The sequence below is a fragment of the Camellia sinensis genome, chromosome 10 (assembly GCF_055761805.1).
Source record: "Camellia sinensis isolate YWXY chromosome 10, ASM5576180v1, whole genome shotgun sequence".
Classification (NCBI taxonomy): Eukaryota; Viridiplantae; Streptophyta; class Magnoliopsida; order Ericales; family Theaceae; genus Camellia; species Camellia sinensis.
The window spans coordinates 19,504,095-19,525,597 of record NC_138970.1 but is presented as its reverse complement, the minus strand read 5'-3'; the positions used below and the strand labels follow the sequence as shown (position 1 = coordinate 19,525,597).

The window sequence follows — 21,503 nt, the reverse complement described above, 5'->3', positions numbered from 1 at the left end:
TTTTCTTTTATTATTAAAAAACTCTTTCACTTTCAAATATTATGAGACTAGACATAAAGAATAAAATAAAAATTAATATAAATTATGATCTATGCAAAAAATTTCTTTTTCTATGCTTTTGTTTTCACTTTCTTTTCTGATAACAAATCTTTTCATAAATCCAAAATTTAAATACTACTTAAAGCATGGATCATTTCAAAACTCAAATAGTATGAACTGTGCAGTATGGTTAAAAAATATGATTATTATAATATTATTATTTAAGATTGACAAGGCCATTCAAACATCCTGTTTATTTTCCCATTAAAACAATAAAGCACCAACAATTTGATCCGATAGCAAGCCAACATCACTGATATAAAAATAAAAAAAAATGTAGCCGACCCTACTTTAATGGGACACGAGACTTTGTTTGGGAACACGTTATTTAAGTAATTTTTTAATTTTTTATGAAAAGATATGTAAAAAAATAGAAAGTAATGTGACAATTTATAGTGATATTTTGACTTTTTAACTAACATATGTAGTTGACAAACGAGACCAAGTAAGTCAACATCTAATATCCAAGAACACCTCAATTGTAACTACTGCTAGAACAGTTTCAAATGCCAGCATATCTAAAATAAATAAATAAATGAAAAATTACGAATAAAATTTCAAAATTTGACTCTTGTAACAAAATAAATTATAATATTTTAATTATATCAATTTAAACTCTAATATTTTAATTTGTTTTCTATCTAATCATTCACCTATTTTCATGATTTGTTTACAAGGATCAAACCCATGTTTTTTTTGTAATTTTCCCATAAATAAAAGAGTAGTACTACCTATGTACCCATAAAAATAAATAAAAAGATAAGTGCTTCCTGTATAAAAAATATGCAACACTAGTAATGAAATAGCTCTGGTGGTCACCTTCACTGTTTTAGCCTTTTTCAGCTTTCAAAAACCCGTTCTCTTAAAAATATTCAATACACAAATTCTTCAGAACGCTAAAAAACTAAGATGTCCTAAATAGAAGATCAATATTGAAGGTGAAATGAAATAGCCAACAAATTAATTTGTGAACATGTTCTAAATATTTTGAATAGATATATCTCAATATTGCTTTGCGATTTCCGACAGTGAAGAGTATGTTCCCAGGACTGCACAAATAATGCCCAGTGCCACTGTTGTGATGCTCAAGACAATCTGAATATGTGGAAACAGATGCAAGTAAATACAAGGGACGTAGTTACATATACCAAAAAATATACAATAATAATAAATATCGACTATGTTTCTTCTTCCATTTATGTATGTGCTTCTTTATTTAATTATTTTCTTTCTTCTTGCTTTATTCATTTATCAGTCTAGCAAGTAGTTCATGGCCATCAATTTATGCATATGTTATGATATCCATCTATTACAATATGGTACATATGCTGTCTCGTACCAAAAAACAATGAGCTTGTTCATTTCACCAAAAAAAATTCTAACAGAAACCTAGAGCTTGTTCGGTTGTGTTTCTGTTTTCTGCTTTCTGTTTTCATGTTTTTTTAAAAAAACACACGACTTATTTGAGGAACTGTTTCTGAAAACAACCAACTTTTTAGAAAACACCAAAAAATTGTTTTCGTACAAAAAATGGAAATGATGGGTGTTTTAAAAAAAAATTCATTGGTTTTGTTTTCAAAAACAAAAAACGAAAAACAACCAAACATGCCCAGTTCTCTCAAAAACACAAACAGAATATTTGCTGCTACACCTTGTTAAACTTCATTCTGCCACTCTTCTTTGAGTTAAAAGTGAAGCACAAGCATCAATTTGGTGTCATGTTCGAAGAGAGTAATATTCTTTCTATAAGAAATAATTTCCAGCTCCATAACCAAAGCAAACATTGAAATCTTTTCAATAAGTCTCATGCTAGGAAATTCTTGATCCTTAAAGCTATAAGAAGGTTGTTGTCTGATGCATAATCCATTTAGTTTTCTAATGTTTTCTTCCGAAATTTGAGGATAGAAATAAGGCACAAAATATTACGTACCTGGGTGGTTGTCGCCTTCTTTACAATTCTCAGGAAACATAAAGCTGGCATTATTACTGCCTGAGCCACACCAAATGCATTGTTAATGAACATATCTAAACCCCACACAGAAATCAACAAAAATTCATAGACAAAAAACCAAAGAGGAATACAAGACATAAACAAATCAGGGATGAAACAAACATCATAAGATGTTGGTAAAGATGTGTAATCTTTAGGAATGATGTGGTTAATACGTAAGAATTTAATCTTACTTTGGGCTGCCATTGATTTATATTTTATGATTTGTGAAAAACAGGTTCAAAGTTATTAAGATAGACTGACTAATATACGGTTCATCTTAGTATATGTATTGTTTTCTAAAGTGGGAATGTGGTATGGAAGTGTAGGGCATGTTTTTATGTTGTTTGGCTTCCTTAATAGGAGGACCCTAACCTTTCAATCCTAAAACCTTATTCCTTCTTAGCCTACCACTCTAATCCTAAAAACATAGCTTTTCCCCTGTTATCCAGAAAACTCAGAAAGATATTACTTCTGTGTTTACACTAAAATCAGTTTTTAATGAATACGTATTCATTAGAAAAGGTCCAAAAGAGAAGATTTCACACTAAAATCAGTCTTTGGAACAGACAAGGACTCTTGCATATACTGTGATGTGTGTCAGTGCTTTCCTAACCCTATTGTAGAAAATAGGAAAAGCTCATGGATAGCAAAGAGGGCAGCTACATAAAAGATCTTTTCCTAAAAGACAACTTCAAGGTTTTCTCCCCTTTCAGCTTCTTGTGATGTTTCTAATCTCCCACCAAATGATTCCAAGGTTTCAAAAAAATTTAGTTTTATTTGGAAATTTTCGGTGTTTAAAGGCTGCCTTAGACTTAACCAAGGAGATGGTTTTTAATAGAGCCAACTGGAGGAGTAAATGGGTCCATGTTTGCTGACCCCAAGTAAATTGGGACTAAGTTAAGTTAAATTGAGTCAAAGGTTTGCTAAAATACACAGCTATGATATTGTCAAAATTTCTTGCTTAACAAAACATCCAAATGCAATTCCAACTTTCTTGATATTGGTTTGAATAGTTGACTGCTCTGGTTGAATTGGAACTAACATTGTCAATTCTGGGGATATGTATTAATTATATAAGAGTGCATAACTAAACGGTTTATGCTTACCACAAGTATACTAAGAAGAGAACCGATTAAAGCCATCATAAGACCTGCAATAAGAACAAGATGAAGTCAAGTTGAGAGGTTTAGCTAACGTTTAAATATTTACTTATCAAAAAAAAATCATGGATATCTCCTATTAGCACACCAGATCACCATTCTTTTCACTGAATCTCACACATTTCTTACATTTTCTTTTAACATGACACATTTTTTAGTCATGATCCAACATAATGAGCAGAGATGTTAGATAAACTAACAAACCCCTAATCATGGTTGTTCTAGCATTTTACCTTGAATTATTGAAGAAAACGATTGATCATGAATTTCTCAATGATAATTGTTCAATTAACCAACCACATTCACATGAAGAACATGCAGAAAATTTTAAGTGAGAGGTTGATTAGCCTGAATACACACAGTGTAAACATTCATTGTCACATAATTACTCATTTAATCCTCATATGATGACGAAAGTTTTCTGCAGTCGGTTGTTCAGGGCATTATATTCCCACAAAAAATTCCGTCTTCCTTAGTGGCCTTTGGAAAGCTCCTGAGCCTTTGAAATGGTCTCAAATCAAATAACTTATGATTGCTCCAAAGGTGAAGCACAATTTCTATTCTCAATTGCCTAAAAGTTGGTCCACTCATCAATATTACCATAGTTTTGACATCACTAGCACTAAAAACTGCCTAACTGATACTGCAACTACAAATTAAAATGCATTTTAAGGTGAATGCATTTTGAAAACCTTCCTATAGGCAAACTGCTCTTAAATAATGCCAAGAAATGACATATATAGTGCATGTCAAGTACAGAATCAAACATTAAGATTGTAAGTGATGATCTTATTATACATGCCAGTGATATGATATGGAAATGAATGGTAAGAAAACATCACGTACTGAAGAAAGGAACGAGAAATGCAACAATAACAGAAGAAATGACAAGTGCTGTCCTCAGCAGAATGAAACACCAGAAAGTACTAGAGATTCTGGCAGGCAGCAGTTCCTCGATACTTCTGGCCAACGGGTTCATCAACAGGGCAAACTTGTGCAGTGTTAAGGAATCAAATATGGATATTTACTTCATAATTTTGCAGACAACGTCACAAATTACATCTAATATCCTATTTTCATAACTTAATAATTTAGTCAAAGGATATTTAGTGAATGGGTTGATAACCTGCAAAAAAAAAAAATTAAAAAATAAAATAAAATTACAGGAACAAAAACAAAACTGTCGAGTTAGAGAAGACATCAATGATTGAAAGGACGAAAAAAAAAAATGAAGAGCTCATACAGGAGATAATAAGAGATCAAGGAGGATGTGGTATCTGATACTTACTGTTGTCCACAATGCAACTTTGGAGGTAATACTATCCGGTGGCATATTCAAAGTTATTTGGGATTGTGTGGCTTGACCAAACATGAGAAATCCCATGGTTGCAACACCCCCATATATTATAACACATAAAATAAAGCTGCACATTAAAAAAGGGAAGGTATTTAAAAGAGGTGCAAGTCAAAAGCTCATGTTGCATCAGAATTACAGTTATCATACCATACTGTTAGTGCCTTGGTAAATTGTCTTTTATCAGCCATGGATTGGTAAATATTTGGGAACACAGAATGCCCAGAATAGCAAAACCCATACACACCAATGGCAAAAGGAATGCGGCTCCAGTTCACTGCTGGACCAGTATGATGAAATCCGATTCCATCCACGGTACCAAGAAAAATCACACAAAGAATTATCACAAATGTTGCAATGACCCCTCCGGCTGCAAGAGGAATATCAAATGTTTAGAAAATTCATATCATATAATTATATTTAGAACAATATTAACACGGTGGAGGCACTTGACAGAAATAAAAGACACTATGAACACCTGAAAGGTAAGATATAACACGGAGATCCCGAAGCCAAACAGTTGGAAGAACGATTAAGGCAGTGCAAATTCCAAAGAAGTGCATAGAGTCAAGTTGCAAACCAGCCCAGTTCAAGGATGCACCAGGGAATAGCCTGGTGAGATTATCCCCTTCCAAAATAATAAATTCCACACAATATGACTGCACTCACAGAAAATAAATTTTAGAAAAATGCTTTGGAAATAAGAATGGTCCAAGTGACTAGGGAAGTTAAAATCAATGTTTCACTTACATATAACTCCGTGTACAAAACAATCTGCAACAAGTTCCAAGGATAAGATAATATCAGAGACTTAAATATAAAAGCACAGAGCAAAAATTTAACTAACCTAGCAAATGTAACGTCTAGTCATTTTTTTTTCCTTTCCTTTCCACGTAATATCGGTGAAGAGTTGGGGGCGGCGAAGGAATGATTATATAATTAGGCCATGTTTGTTTGGGTGGACATGAGCTTGAGATTGGACTAATAATTCAATAAAATTATTAATTCGATATTTGGTTAAACAATTGAAGTACGGACTAATTATTTTAAACTTGACTATTAGTTAAGATGGGATACATAATCCAACGAATTCGTAGTCCTAGGACTATTAGTCATGCGAATGTTAATCCAGTCCGTCCAAACAAACATGACCTTATAGGATTGCATGCTGCACTCAAAACTTTCATTCCCAATATTATTGTGCTTTACAAAGCATTTCATAGAGGCAGCAAGATTATAAATCACAAGACAATTTGTACCACATGAACCAATAATTGCAGAATTGCATCCTCTCTAGCAATGACACTTCCCAGTCTCTTAGACTGAGTGGCACATCATGTGGCCCTAAAACATAAGAGGGCTACTACAAACTGAAGCTACATCAACTTACCGATATAAAAAGGCGTCCATATTTGCCAAATGCAGCTTCTCCAAGATCCGGGTAGCTTACGATGCCTTCTTTGCTCTCAAAGCAATGTCTCATAAGAGAAGCCGTAAAACAACAGAGAACTGCAAAGAGAACTAGCACTGCCAAGCTTGCCCAGCCAGCTTCCTTCACTGTATGAGGTGTAGACAAAAGCCCAACTCCAGCCATTACATTTATCGCTGTTCCATAACAATTTCAATTTTAAGAAATCCCAAGCAATCAAATCTTTATTTGTTTTGCCAAAAGATCAAGCAATAAAGATATCAAGAAAATATGGATAATAATTGACAAGAAAAAAAATGAATTCATTTTGTGTGTGTAAATTTTTATCAATTTGGATACCATTTTGAACTTTTTAGACCATTCATTTTACATTTCCAGTTTCTTCATTGTCAACCATGCAAAAACATAAACTAATTCAAAATACATAAGTATTACTGATGTAAATACTTTTATGGCCTTACCATTGAATACAGTTTGTGTGAAGCTACATCCACGGTGAATGGGAAGTTCTCCAGTGAGTTGCTCATGTAATGAAACCTTCTCTGACCATGATGAATGTGTTCTGGAGATGTTGTCCAAGTCTCCCTTTTGAAAAATCTTTTCATTCTCAGACAGCAAAGAAGTCCTGGATTCCAAATCACTTTTACTACCAAAATCAACACCTGAATATCTGACAGTAGATGCAAGTCGAAGGGCTCCAAAAATCGGGGATGCCGCTATTGTGTAAGAATCTGTTGTCTCCCTGCCAAAAGAAAAATAATAATAAATATTTGAATACATCTAACCATGCATTTTTTACTTCTTGAACCTCTCCAATAAGGCACTTAAATATTGGAGTTAACACAGCAAAATAACCAAACAACATATATGAAGGGAAAGATAGTATATTGATAAGATATACAATCACAGCCCACAAATGTAGAAGGTTGATGCACTTTTCAAATAGAATAGATTCCACTTCACATTTTTCTTTTCTTGGGCATGAAATTAGGAAATAAGAAATTTTACACCCATAATCTTGCAATTACCAAAATAACATTGAAGTAAATTATGTATATATGTTAAATTATAGAGAAAATGTTAAATATCAGAAAAAATGGGGAAACTAATTGCAAATGTATAGAGTGCAATTGATTTGCAATTAGTTTTCACTTTTTTCATTTAACTGATATTTTTCCTAAATAATACAGAGTTTTACAACAGTCAAGAAAATTGGGAAAAAGAAAAAATCAATGAGGAAAAAATAGATCAAATGCTTATTCATAATCTACACTAAGGGTTCGTGTATAATTCAAATAACTAAAAATAAAAATAAATTATAAAGAAATTAATATCACAATACCTATGTTGCTCAAGTGGTAAAAATCTCCATCTTCGCATCTAAAATCTTAATTTTGAGTATTGTGCACTTCTTTATCTAACTTCTTCTTTTTTTTTCTTTTTTTTTTCTTTTTTTTTTAAATAGAGAAATACACATGCCATATGGCATGAATGGAAACAAAGCAAGTACAAATTTTACTTTCTATAGTAATATAGATTTTAGCAAAAGAGTCATTGGATTTTTATTATTTACATAAAAAAGTATTATCAAAATATAAAGCAATGTCTCATGTCTTATTCAACAAGTAAACTAGTTTAGTCTCTTTTTTTTTTAATTTTTTTCTCTAAATTTTTCATTTGATTTTATTTTCCCGGTGTTTCTGAGAAACCAAACGGAGAATGAATACCTGTAACTCTGAGGCCACTGATGAGAAGAGAAAGGAGAAGAAGGAGATCCGGGAGCATCATCTTCATCACAACTTGTAGTACCACCACCATCGATCTTGTTGTCTTCGGACTCATCATCATCTTCCTCATCTTCCAAGAAAAACTCCGACTCTTTATCTTTCTCCGCCATACCAATCAACAAAATCCAAATGAAAAAAACAAAAACAAAAACAAAATATGTGTGTGTATATGTATAGATTGAGAATTAGAGAAATGAGAGATGATTGGTGCAGAGTAATTAATGTGATAAAAGTTACAAGGAGGAGATAGAATACATACGAATAGGCTTGGACATGTATATATATATATATATGTAGAGAGAGAGAGAGAGAGAGAGAGAAAGAGAGATAGTGAATTGAGGAGGTGCGTGATTGAGGGGATGTGTGTTGTGTGGTAAATAATGGAAAATGGACAAAAAAGCGCCGATGCAGGAGCGACGAGAGATGTCGAAGATTGTATGAGCTGACACTTTCACAACGCCAAATCACTTTTGTCCCGTTATGCCTCGTACTTAATCAAACTCCAAATGTTTTAGTGATTGATTGTTAAAAGATTGTTAAAAGGCTGATAATCGTGTTCCTCTCATTAAAAATTCATTTGAATTTAATTTGTTAAGTAATTAAATTAAATTTACCTAGCCAATTATTTGTTCGGTTGGATTGATAAGCTTACTATATAAAAATAAAAAATGTTAGAGATCTTAAAAATTCTATCAAAAATTTTAATAAATGTCTCACATGGGTGTGGGACCCACATTAAAATGTTACAGATCTTAAAAATTCTATCAAAAATTTTACTAAATGTCTCACATGGGTGTGGGACCCACACAATGTGGGTCCCACACCCATGTGAGACATTTAGTAAAATTTTTGATAGAATTTTTTAGACCTCTAACATTTTTGTATAAAAATATCAAATTAATTTAGTTTGGTTCAACAAAAACTTATTTGAGATTGACTTCAAATTTTAATGAATGACTTGAACAAAATTTGAATTTTGTAAAAGTTATCAAATTAAACTTGAACACATTTAGCTCATTTATTACCCCTACTGATTATGATAATCTCCGTTGCATATTTGATATTTATAATGGAAATGTTCTATTACATCGATAAATGCAATGATTTTTCTTTAAATTAAAATAATTATAAATTTGTATTCATATTTCATAATCATTAGATATGTGATGAAAATCATCTTTTACATGTCTCACGTCTTAAGATGCATATGTTAAGGAAGTATTTAGGGGTTGTTTGGGGTGTCTTAAATAAGTGCACTTTTTGGACTAAAAAATTGAGGAAAAAAATATGGATGTTTGTGTCAATTTTTTATGAAAAAATGTGTATTAAAAATTTTTATAAATTAATGTGTAGGGGAAAATTAAGATTAAAAGTTGCGCAACCGTAATTTTTGACTTTTGATGAATAGTGATAACTTTTTAATTTTTTGAGTAACTTTTTGACTTTTTGTTAACTTGTCAAACTTGGCCTAAATAGATACAATTGGCTCCACCGTAAAAAGATTACATGTTTTCTAAATTAAATAATATTTTTTATAATTAGACCAAAACATCTGTTTTTTCAGATAAGCAACTCAAGAGGGAGTGAATTGAGTTATTAAAAAATAATTTCACAATACTAATTATAATAATCAAAATATTCGAATTTCAATAAATAAATAAAAAAGCAATAATAATCTACTAAACTATTATAAAAGTGTGAAGAGTTTGACATATTTCTATTTTTTTTTTAAATCTAAATTTTACCCTCTCAAATTTACTATATTTTTTAAAAATTATGAAGAGTCTTATATAAACCAATAATTTCTTTATTTTTGGAGTTTAATACTCAAAAACAATATATCTGCTTTAAAGAGTCTTATATAAATATAAATAAATTGTTTCCCTTCTTATCAAAATAAAATAAAAATTGTCTCCATATTTTTTATATTGATGATGATTGAAAACAAAAAATATTACTTTTTCTTATTTCCTATATCAGCTTCTACATTGATATACATAATATTTATAATTTTCTATCATAGATCAAATCACTGTGAATAATTTTGGCTGAATCTTAATTTTGGTTGAATCTTAAACTTGTATGCATTCGTTTGAATCTAGACAGAAGAAAGCGCATGCGCTTTTAAAACAAAGATTTGTACTGCATCTCAAAATTTTGTAAGTTATCTTCATACACTTTTTTTTTGTTTAAATTATATTTTATAAACTGTAATATTTTACATGGTGCTTTAATAACCACGGTATGATATCAAAATTCTAAATAATAACCATTTTCGTTGTTTTTATTTTTTAAATCTGTTTTTCAATTTTTGATTTTCCATATTTTCTCAATTTTGATGATTAAATATACTGAAATTTCTTCATATTTTATATTTAAATTGTACTTTCACATAAAAATATAATATCTAATAATCTAAATAGAATTAAAAATTAAAATGCAGGTAAAAAAATTTATAAATCAAAATGTACTGATTTTTTATTATTATATATATTTTTTGTTATTATTATTATTATTTAATATTAATAAAAAAATTTCCAAAAAGAATACACAACAAATTATTTTCTAAGTATAATTAGATTAAGTGCATCTAAATCTAAAAATAAAATTAAAAATTAAAAAAGCATTAAATTAAGTAAATCTAAAAGGAAAATAATGAGTTATTAAAAAAAAAAAACAGTGTCAAAAAAAAAAAAAAAACATGAAAACTAAAAAATTCAAAACAAAAATTTAAAAAAAAGAAACCAAACCAATCATTATAAATTTCTCTTTTTTAAAATTTTTCTTCACTAATCTCTAATTTTTCACAAATTATTCATAAATTCCTTTCAATTTTTATATGAATTTAAAAATCTAATAAAAAAATGGTGCATACACACAAAAATGTAGCACAGAACATCTATATTATGACCAACTATTTAATTATGTATTTTATGTTACAAAATATTTCAGATATTATTTTTCTGATATCTTATATATGTCAATGTCTGCATATATAAATATAAATTTATATATGTTACTGTATTCATAAATTGTCAATCTGTAATACTATATTACCATCAAATGCTTTAATTTTTTAGCATATATCGCTTTTAGTAATATAGTTATATTTGTTAGAAAGAAATTACAAAATTGTGTATTGTTCTCCTATCAACTTATATTCAATACGTATATACATACTGTACGGGAAAGAAATAAACCTTCTCGTATAATCCTGTTGACCAAGTCTACTCTCCTCCATACGTCGTCGCTTTATTGCCTGAAAACACAAACGTGAGCTAGCCGGCGGGTGTGTGCCGGAAACCTCTCCGATGCCTAAGTCAGTAAACTTGACAAATAGACAAAAGCTCTATGTATTCAGAAAGCAAAGTTGTGTGTTACCTCCCCAAAGGTGATGTTTGTGAGCTTTTATAGGTTTCGAGTGGCACAATCCTAGTAGGACTTCTACTCCTCCACGCAGAGTCCTCCTAGGATTCATACTCCTGTAGAATAATGCTTATCCTTTAACACCCCCCTCACTGCTTAAACCAAGTGAGATGGTTTTATCATGGCCGAACTCCAATATGACCGAAGTAATCATGGCTATGCTGAGCCACAGAGTAAGCCGTATTACCCTTAGTTCGGTTCTTCCTTCTCCTCTTTATCTCGGTCTTCTCATGTACAAACCATGGTATGCTTACACCGAGCTACTGAGCAGCAAGGTTCTGACCGTTCTAACCACAATACGATATGACCGAACTAACTCTGAGACCGGCCTAATTCCAAGTTGATTCCGGACCGAAGTAACTTTAGATTCCTCTTGGGCCGGAGTAATTTTATACCTCTCTTGGGCCGGAGTAACTTTTTGGCCTTTTTACCCAGCCCTCCGTACTTTGGGCCATAATGACCTATCTCATAGCTCGGCCCAATTTTCACAAAAATTACCCTCTCAATTGCCCCTTAATTCCATCTGCACAGCATGATTGGGATTACCTGTTTATCAGCCGAGCTGAAGTCTATAAGCCTTTCCAGCCGAGCTAAAAAAAACCTTTAGCCTTTTCAGCCGAGCTAATTTTACTACGGGCTCTGCTTGTCCGGTCAAAACGTCTCTTCAATCACAGCGACTGTAACGCTTCCCATTCTAATCACACGTGGCACGCTCTGATTGCCTGAGGACGGCTGTCATGCCGTCTTCGTACTTCGTGAAATTTGAACAGTCCCGCCCAAATTTTGGGCTTTCTAGCAAAAGCAAACCCTAAAGCAAATATTTCTTCATCTTGGTACACTTTTCAGTTTCTTTCTCTCTGAACCTCCATTGCTTCCCAACTTCTCGAACTGTGAAGCTTGTTTTGCGTTTGTCTTTTACTGCTGTTGCATCCATTTCCAGGTCCTCTTCTTCGACTTGGTAAGCAAATCCATCTTTCTTGCTCTGTTTGTATTCGTATCTGTTCCATGCGTTTTGTTTTGTGTGCTTTTTGCAAACACTTTTTCTGTCTTGCTTTGCTCTGTACTTCTATAGAAAAAACTTAACAGTAGAACATATGAGTATATGTAATATCCTGTAGAAAACTAGCTTTTGATCCAGAATCATGATGCAACCGAATTAGGATACTGTTTAAGCTAGGTAAAACTCTAGTTAGCTTACAACCGAACTAACACTTCATATTTATATCAGTAGCTTTGAATAAGTCAAACCACTTCTTGGTAGCCCTTAACCGAGGTAACCAACCGAACTAGGTTTGCACTTAGTATACTGAGATACCTGAACTCCAACCGATTTAGGTCTTTGGGCCAAACCAGCTTTCTTAGTTTTTTAGACCGAACTCAGAAAGCTGCCCCTAGACGATGAACTAGTCTAACAAAATCGTTTCCACAACCAGTATGCCGAGACGTTTGCCAAGGTTTGGCTAATAAAAACCCTGCTCAAACCGAGCTACCAATCACCTTGCAGAAACTGAGATAGAACCTGTAGTATCCACAAAGCCGAAGTAGGGCTCCTATTTTTTTACTTTTATTTTGTAGCACGGTCCAATGATCTGTGCTTAACCCCTCTATTTTCTACCTTGCAGACTTAGGTTGCCCAGGCACTCCTCCGCGCGCTCAACCGAGCTACTGAGCACAATTTTTGCACCGATCTAATTTATTCGTAAATTATACAATAAATGGGTAAGTATAGGTATTTAGTAAATACTCCGAGCGGCCTAGCCGAATTCAAAAAAGACTACAATATACCCGATGACGTCCACCTGATTTTAGCCGAAAAAAATGTCATTCCTTGGGGCAATGAAGGCTTTGTTCCTTTCACCCTTTTGTCCATAATTGAGACCGAACTACGATTTTCAGTCCAACCCTTGATGTGTGAGTTTCTTAGGCAAACCAGACTATGCCCAACCTAATTATCCACCAATTCCTACCGCATCATAATGGAAATAGCCGAACTGAACCGCCAAGCCGGACTAAACCTTGGTCTGGTCGAAATCTTCCACCAATACTCCATTGGTTCAAAAGAAGATGGGTGGGTCTATTATTTAAGAATACGTCGTCGCCGAGAGAAGATAATAAAACATACACCGGATAAGGACTTGAATGACGACGATTTTTTCTGGGTGTCTGGGAATTTTGAGGATCATCAAGCCCAGATTCCTGGCCGATGTATAAACTGGAAAAAAGGAGAACCTGGTAAATTTACTTCGGTTTTCTTGCATGCTATTTTATATTTCGGTTTGTCAACCTTTCAGCCGAGCTAATAGTTGTTTTTTTTTTCCGCAGATTCTGCCCACTTCCATTCTTTATACAGCTACCCCAATCTAGCTACTTTGCGCGCCGCACTACGGTATCCAGAACGTAGTTGGGCTAAGCTGTTAAAGTTCGAGCCGACCTACAGATACAGCGGTCGCCGAAAGGCAAGAGTGGCCGACTTTCTTCTTGAGGAGGCCCCAGAACCGGACCCAACCTTGCCAGAAATCAGACTAATCCCACTAACAGCTGAAGAGGAGATGGCTAAAAAGAACAGAGTAAGGGCGCTTCTAACCGAAACAAACAGGCCCGAAGTACCACCATCAAGCCAAACTCAGCCTGCCGTTGTGGCCCTCCCTTCTCAACAGCCTTCTTCATCACGCCCCTCTAAGCGCGCCCGATCTACCCCGACCAAACAACAACTTGTGGATGAGGACGAATCCATCCTTCCACCAAGTCCTCAACCCATCCTTCAACCGGAGCAATCTAACCGAGCTGACTCCTCAAAATGGGCTCCAGTTCTTTCCTTTCAAAATCGAAATATCGAGGAAAGTGACTCGGTTGTTATTGAGAAGGACCACTTAATGGCTTTCAACCTAGCCAAGAGTGTTTGCCTTCCAAAAGATATGGAGCACCACAACAAGCAACTCAACACCGAACTGAAGGCCATCCGGTCATCAACAAAGTCAATGATCTTGGTAAGTGGCTCTCCCTTTTCTGTCTAATTTTTCCCAACTGTCAGTCCGGCTGAAGAGAGTTACTATTCTTTTGCAGGCCATTCAGAAGAACAATATCGCACATAAGAAAGTGCTGGAGCTCAGGAAAACGACGAGGCAGGCCATGGCTGAAGCCGAGGCAAAGACAGCCGAGCTTGAGCGAGCTAAGAAGCAGATAGCCGAGCTACAGTTCGAGAACGGTCGCTTGACCAGTCTTGTTAGCTCGGTTGAAGCTGAAAAACAAAAAATTGCAATAACGGTGAAAGATAAATACTTGCGCGAGTTGGCCAAACTCGAAGGCAAAAAAGACGCCGAAATAGCCGATTTGAAGAAGAAGATCGGTGATGCCAACGCCGTAGGTTTCAAAGAGGCGGAGGGCCTCTATATTCCGCAATGCGAGGGGGCAAAGGATTTGTTCTTCAAGTGCGGCTGGAAAAGTGCTGTGGAGCAGCTCGGTTGTGGGCCCGAAACCGAGGTCTATAATGCCCCTCAGTATTTCATTCCGGCCTCACTAGCGGAATATGCTGCTTCGGTCCAAGAGCAATTTTTGCAGGATTTAGATGATTCAGACGATGAAAACGAACAAACTGTTATTCCGGTAGTCAACGCGCAAGTTATCGATCAATCAGCTCGGTTGGAGGCAACGGTGGAAGACTTGACTGTTGAGCCATCGACTGATATCGTTCTGTCAGTTGCTACTGAGACAGATGTTCCATCTGCAACCGGCGTTCAAGTTGACATTGATGCCAAAATTGAAGACCTTTTCTCTTGATTTTGTACTTTTTCTTTTTTTGCTACTTCTTTACTCTTGTAACCGGGCTACGGCTCCTCCTTTGTATTTGCTTCCTGATGAATGAAAATTTTCATGAACTCTTACTTCGGTTGATCTGTATGTTTGTATTTGTTATGATTTTTCCATGATCTTTTTTACTTTCAACTGTTATTTCGGTTTTTGCTGCTCAGACTAACTATGCTTACCAGCCAACCACTCCTTAGCCGACATAATTACTTCGGCTGAGGAGTACTCAGAGTTGGTTTAATCCAGCCAACCACTCTTCAGCCATACCATACCCTTACTTCGGCTAAAGAGTACAAAGAGTTGGTTTAATCCAGCCAACCACTCTTCAGCCATACCCTTACTTCGGCTGAAAAGTACAAAGAGTTGGTTTAATCCAGCCAACCACTTTTCAGCCATACCCTTACTTCGGCTGAAGAGTACAAAGAGTTGGTTTAATCCAGCCAACCACTCTTCAGTCATACCCATACTTCGGCTGAAGAGTACAAAGAGTTGGTTTAATCCAGCCAACCACCCTTCAGTCATACCCTTACTTCGGCTGAAAAGTACAAAGAGTTGGTTTAATCCAGCTAACCACCCTTCAGTCATACCCTTACTTCGGCTGAAGAGTACAAAGAGTTGGTTTAATCCAGCCAACCTCTAAGTTAGTTTTTCCAGCCAACTTAGAATAATGTTTGGTTATTCCGACCAAACGTCCTGCAGCCTGGATCCTTATCCTGGGCTTAGGAAGGGTGTTGGTTTAATCCAGCCAACCTCTAAGTTAGTTTTTCCAGCCAACTTAGAATAATGTTTGGTTATTCCGACCAAACGTCCTGCAGCTTGGATCCTTATCCTGGGCTTAGGAAGGGTGTTGGTTTAATCCAGCCAACCTCTAGGTTAGTTTTTCCAGCCAACTTAGAATAAAATGTTTGCAATATTCCCAACTTCACTAGAGCTAACTTTCACAGAGAACAACTCATGCTGAAAAGAATCGATTGTTTTATTGAAGAAAAAGAAATTACACATGTTTGAAAAGAAAAAAGCTAAAAATAAAATAACTTGAAATTGGCCGTGTTCCATGGCCTAGGGATTGCTTTGCCGTCCTTGTCTTCTAAGTGGTATGCCCCTTTGCCTGCTAACCCAACCACTTTGTAAGGACCTTCCCAGTTTGGCCCTAGCTTGCCATCTCCTGGTATCAAGGTGTTTCCCATCACTTTGGGTAGTACCCAATCTCCGATCTTGAATTGTCTTGGATGCACCATTTTGTTGTATTTCCTGGATAACTCTTGTTGATACGAGGCAATGTGGACTAGTGCTTTTTCTCTTTTTTCTTCGGCGAGGTCGAGCTCAAATGTTATGGCCTCTCCATTTAAGTCGGGGTCAAAATTTTCGCTTCGAATTGTGGGGAGGCCAATTTCCAGTGGGATTACTGCTTCCATTCCATAGGCTAAAGAGAATGGTGTTTCCCTGTTGATCGTCGCGGTGTGGTGCGGTAAGCCCATAACACATGAGGAAGTTCTTCCGCCTATTTGCCTTTGGCTTTCTCCAACCTTTTCTTCAACCCATCCAAGACTACTTTGTTTGAAGCTTCTGCCTGTCCATTTGCTTGGGGATATGCCGGTGTAGAATTATAGAACTCTATTTTGTATTCTTCACAAAAGCCTCTGAAGATTCTGCCGTTGAACTGAGTGCCATTGTCTGAGATAAGGGCTTTTGGTATGCCAAACCGGGTGATGATGTTTTGCCAGACGAATTTCTTCACATCTCTTTCCTTGATCGATGCCAATGCTTCTGCTTCCACCCACTTTGTGAAGTAGTCTGTTGCTGCGAGAAAGAACTTTCTGTTGCCGGGTGCTGTTGGAAGTGGTCCTACTATGTCCAAGCCCCACATTGCGAAAGGCCATGGGTTAGTTAATGGTAGGAGTTCTCTTGCTGGTTGATGTATTTGGTGTGCGAATTTTTGGCATTTCTCACACTTCTTCACATATTTCTCGGAGTCTGCCTGCATGTATGGCCACCAGTATCCTTGTGAAATGGCCCTGTAAGCTAGCGATCCTCCTCCTTGATGGCTTCCGCACACCCCTTCGTGTATCTCGTACAAGAATGCTTCCACTTTGCTGGGGTGGACACACTTTAGATAGGGTCCTGAGAACGACTTTTTGTATAATGCCAAAGATGGGGAGAGCCAAAATCGCTGTGACTTTGCTCTAATTTTGTTGGCTTCTTTCTTTTCTCCTGGTAGGACGCCATCTTTCAAGAATAGTATGATGGGATCCATCCATGAGGGGCCTAGTTCTGTGCAACATACCTCTTCTACTTCGGGGTCCTCAATGCTTGGTCTTGGTAGGTAGTCGATCAGTAGTGGATAAGGGATGGAGGTGTCTGCCATTGAGGCGAAGCCTGCTAGTTCGTCTGCTCTACTATTTTCCTCCCTGTCGATTTGCTCTATCCTTACTACTTCGAATTTCTTGATCTCTGTTCTGACCAATTCTTGGTACTTGGCCATCCTGTCATCCTTTGCTTCATAGTCGCCAGAAATTTGGTTTACCACCAGCTGTGAGTCGCTGTAAACCATTAATACGGTAGCCTCCATATGGGATGCTGATTTGAGTCCTGCTAGAAGTGCTTCATATTCCGCTTCGTTGTTTGATGCTGGGAAGCCAAGGTTGATTGCTTGCTCCACAACCAAGCCGTCTGGTGAGATGAGGACTATGCCAAGCCTTGCACCATGCCGGTTGGATGCTCCATCAATAAAGAGTTTCCACATCTCACCAACGAACAACTTCCAGCAGGTGGAGGGGTCAGATGATGTCGTGGGGTCAAGAACGTTGCTGGTGTTTTCTTCAAGGTCCATGCTTGCTGTCTGCCCCTCGCTATCTGATTGAACCAAGTCTTTATTTGTTGGTGAGTCTTGGCTTGTTGAAGCTTGGTTTGTTTCTTCCTTGCTGTCTTTAGTCTGGTCTGCCCTTGAGTCTGACTGAGTACCTTGTACTAGGGATTGCGCCATTCCGGCGTCATCTTCCATCCCTAGTTCGGTTGTGCCAGTTAGGTCGACTGGGCAGATATGTTGACTTCTAGGAGTAAACTCTGCGACAAAGTCTACCAAAGATTGGGCCTTTACTGCGGTCCTGGGTTGGAACTTGATGTCGAATTGTCCCAACTCTACTGCCCACTTCAAAATTCACCCAGAAAAGTTCGCCCTCTCAAACACAGCTTTTAGTGGAAAAGCTGTGAGGACAACTATGGTGTGGGCGTGAAAGTAGTGTGCCAATTTCCTGGAGGCCATCATTAGGGCCAATGCAAGTTTTTCCAATGGCAAGTACCTTGTTTCGGCTCCTAGCAATGTCTTGCTGACATAATAGATGGGCAGATGTTGAATTCCTTCCGCACAGACCAACACTGCGCTAATTGCGTGCTGTGAGACTGCAAGGTATAGGAAGAGTTCTTCTCCTGGTATTGGGGTGACCAGTAATGGTGGGGAGGACATATATTCTTTCAGGCTTTCCAATGCTTGGTCGCATTCTTCGTCCTATTCGAACTTGGCTTTTAAAGCTTGAAAGAATGGTCGTAGTCTGTCTGACGATCGGCTGATGAATCGGTTGAGTGTAGCCGCCAAGCCGGTGAGATGCTGTACTTCTTTTACTGAGTTTGGTTTCTCCAACTCCTGAATTGCTTTGATCTGGGAGGGGTCCGCTTCTATACCCCGGTTGGTCACAAGGAAGCCTAAGAATTTGCCAGATCCTACACCGAATGCACACTTAGATGCGTTGAGGCGCAACTTGTGCTTCTTCAGGATATCAAACATTTCTCCTAGGTCCTTTAGATGGTCATTTTCATCCTTGCTTTTGACCACCATGTCGTCGATGTAAGCCTCCATCGTTCTTCCTAACAATGATTCAAACATCTTGGTGACCATTCGTTGGAATGTTGCCCCTGCGTTCTTCAGGCCAAAGGGCATGACCTTGTAACAGTATAGTCCTCTCGGAGTTGTAAAGGATGTGACCTCCTGGTCTGGTTCATGCATGGCGATTTAGTGGTAGCCTCTGTATGCATCCAGAAAGCTAAGTTGGTTATGCCCCGCCGTTAGGTCTACCAGTTGATCTATCCGTGGTAGAGGAAAGCTATCTTTTGGGCACGCCTTGTTGATTGTTTTGTAGTCGACGCAGACACGCCATTTGCCATTCTTTTTTGGCACTACGACCGTGTTGGAGATCCATTTTGGGTAGTGCACCTCTCTAATTACTCCTGCCTCCAGCAGGTTACCTACTTCTTCTGCCACTATTTCGGCATGGTGAAGTGCCGATCTACGAGTGCGCTGAATGACTGGTCTGGCGGATGGGTGGACATTGAGTAGGTGACAGATGAAGTTTGGATCAATGTCTGGCATGTCTCGTAGGGTGTCCAGGTGAACACTTCGATGTTAGAGGTTAAGAATTCCAAGACCTCTAATCTTTCAGTGCTGGACAACGACGAACCGAGCAAAAAGAACTTATCTGGGTTCTTTTCATCTATTTTTACCTCCACCAAGTCCTCCACTGCTTTCTGATCCGCCGCTTTGCCGACATCTGCAAATAGCTCATTACTCTCAGGTTCTTCTACCGAATGAACGTATCCTTTGGCAGCGCGGCTGCTATTCACTGTGACGAAGCATTGTTTCGACATGATCTGATCTCTATAGACTTCTTCAATTACTCCGGTGTCGTTGGGAAACCGCATCACTTGGTGGTAGGATGACGCCACCGATCGCATGGCATGCAGCCATGTTCTGCCCAAGATGATGTTGTAAGTAGAGGGGACCTTCAATACCCAGAACTCCACTTGTTTCGTCACGCTTCCTGCTCTAACTGGAAGAATTATTTTGCCGACGGGCCATTCTGGCATAGAGTTGAATCCAATCAGGGGTGATACAGCAGGCGCCAAGTCTTTGTCTTGTAGCTTCAGTTGTTTAAATGTTTCGTAGTACATGATTTCACATGAACTACCCTGGTCAATCAGAATCCGCTTGACGTCAAAATCCTTGACTCGGAGAGTGACGACCAGGGCATCATTATGAGGGCAATATATCCATTCTAAGTCTTTATCCGAAAAAGACATGACATTTGTTGCCTCTGTCTTCCCTTTCTTGGTGGCAGGTTGGGCACTTAGCACCTCTCTTAAGTGTTCAGCCTTTTTGATTGATCCTCTGAGCTCGCATACACGCTCAGGTTCAAAGACTCCATGTATCACATTGATAACGCCTCGAGGTGGGGCGTCGACTGGCATCCCGTTGGGGTTATTGTGATCCTGGGGGGCTGGTTGCGTCCCTCCTTCAATGTACTTATCCAAGTGGCCTGCTGCCACCAACTCCTCCAGGTGTTGTCTCAATGGTGTGCAATTCTCAGTGCGGTGTCCCTTTTCTTTATGGAAGGTGCACCGTGATCTTTCGTCATAGTCCTTCTGCGCTTCCCCTAGTTTGGCTGGCCACTTAACGAAAGGCTCGTCTCTTATTTCGCTCAGAATCCGATATATCGGTTTCTTGAACACCGTGGTTATGGCAGTGCGGATTCTCAACCATCTTTTATCCGGGTCTTCTCCGTTATCTCGTCTGCCACGTCCGTTTCTGTTATTTCGATCTACCGTGTTGACCTTTGCTGAGGTCTTCTTTTCTGGTACTGTGGTTGCCCCAGATTTTGCTTTGGCACGTGCGCCATCCTTTTCTACCCTGATGTGCTGGTGCACTCTTTCCATCAAGGCTTCCATGGTGAGGGGTGGCGTCATGGTGATTGAGTCCCTTAGTCTGTTCCCGACTGGAAGGCCTCTTTTATATTGTGCAATGGCGAGATTGGTGGGGCAGTCCCCAATCTGATTAAATGTCTCCCAGTAGCGACTATTGTAAGATCTTAGGGTCTCTTTATCGCCCATGTCGATGGAGAGTAGCTGGTCGATCTCCACTGGGGTTTTGGTGTTTGTTCGGAATCTTGTTATGAAGGCCTCTGCCAATTGCGCCTAAGAGGCTATGCTGCCCTCTGGAAGTTTCTCGAACCAAGTTAAGCCTAGGTCGCCAAGGCTAGATGGGAAGAGTATGCACATTAGGGCCTCGTTTCGCCTGTATACAGCCATGACCTGGCGAAAGTGGCTTAAGTGTGAGTAGGGGTCCGTCTTCCCTTCATATGTAGTGAATTTGGGCTGAAGGAAGCCTGATGGTAGGGGCGCGTTTTCAATTGCTGGAACAAACAGCAAAGTCTGCAGCCTTGCTAATGCTTTGTCTGTTGGTTCGTACGCAGGGCGCGGTATTGGCATTCCAACCTCGACGCTTCCATGCGTCTGAGGAGCCAACCGCTGTAAGGCAGAAACTCTATGTGGATCCCGTGCCCTGGTGTCCTCCTCGCATCGTGCTTTTTCTTCGAGCACTGTTCGTAAGTCGGATGATCTGGGTAACTCCGTCTGTCTAGATCTGGTTTGGTGCGTATGTGAGGGCCAATACGTGCTTCCTTCA

At 37.9% G+C, this 21,503-nt stretch overlaps 1 protein-coding gene across 2 annotated transcripts; it reads right to left on the bottom strand.

Moving 5' to 3' along the window:
- Positions 1–894: 894 nt before the first annotated feature.
- On the bottom strand, positions 895–8,299 carry LOC114289775 (Transmembrane amino acid transporter family protein). Of its 2 annotated transcripts, XM_082890949.1 has the most exons (13): positions 8,082–8,299; positions 7,763–7,919; positions 6,497–6,777; positions 5,997–6,211; positions 5,357–5,380; positions 5,085–5,265; positions 4,757–4,976; positions 4,541–4,676; positions 4,361–4,378; positions 4,099–4,246; positions 3,199–3,242; positions 2,030–2,089; positions 895–1,194 (listed from the first exon to the last, which is right to left on the bottom strand). In XM_082890949.1, the coding sequence occupies exons 1-13, from the start codon at positions 8,095–8,097 to the stop codon at positions 1,102–1,104; spliced, it is 1,593 nt and encodes a 530-aa protein (XP_082747075.1). In that variant the 5' UTR covers positions 8,098–8,299; the 3' UTR covers positions 895–1,101. The 2 variants fall into 2 exon arrangements, with proteins under 2 accessions (XP_082747075.1, XP_082747076.1); XM_082890950.1 differs by lacking the exon at positions 8,082–8,299 and having other exon boundaries at positions 7,763–8,081.
- Between the last annotated feature and the right edge of the window lie 13,204 nt (positions 8,300–21,503).

What these genes read in the sequence shown, in the direction of transcription:
- LOC114289775 (XM_082890949.1), bottom strand. An exon ending in CACACAAACTGTATTCAATG is followed by an intron (nt 6,212 to 6,496) that starts GTAAGGCCATAA and finishes GTTATGGAACAG; the next exon opens with CGATAAATGTAATGGCTGGA. An exon ending in ATGGACGCCTTTTTATATCG is followed by an intron (nt 5,381 to 5,996) that starts GTAAGTTGATGT and finishes AACTTGTTGCAG; the next exon opens with ATTGTTTTGTACACGGAGTT.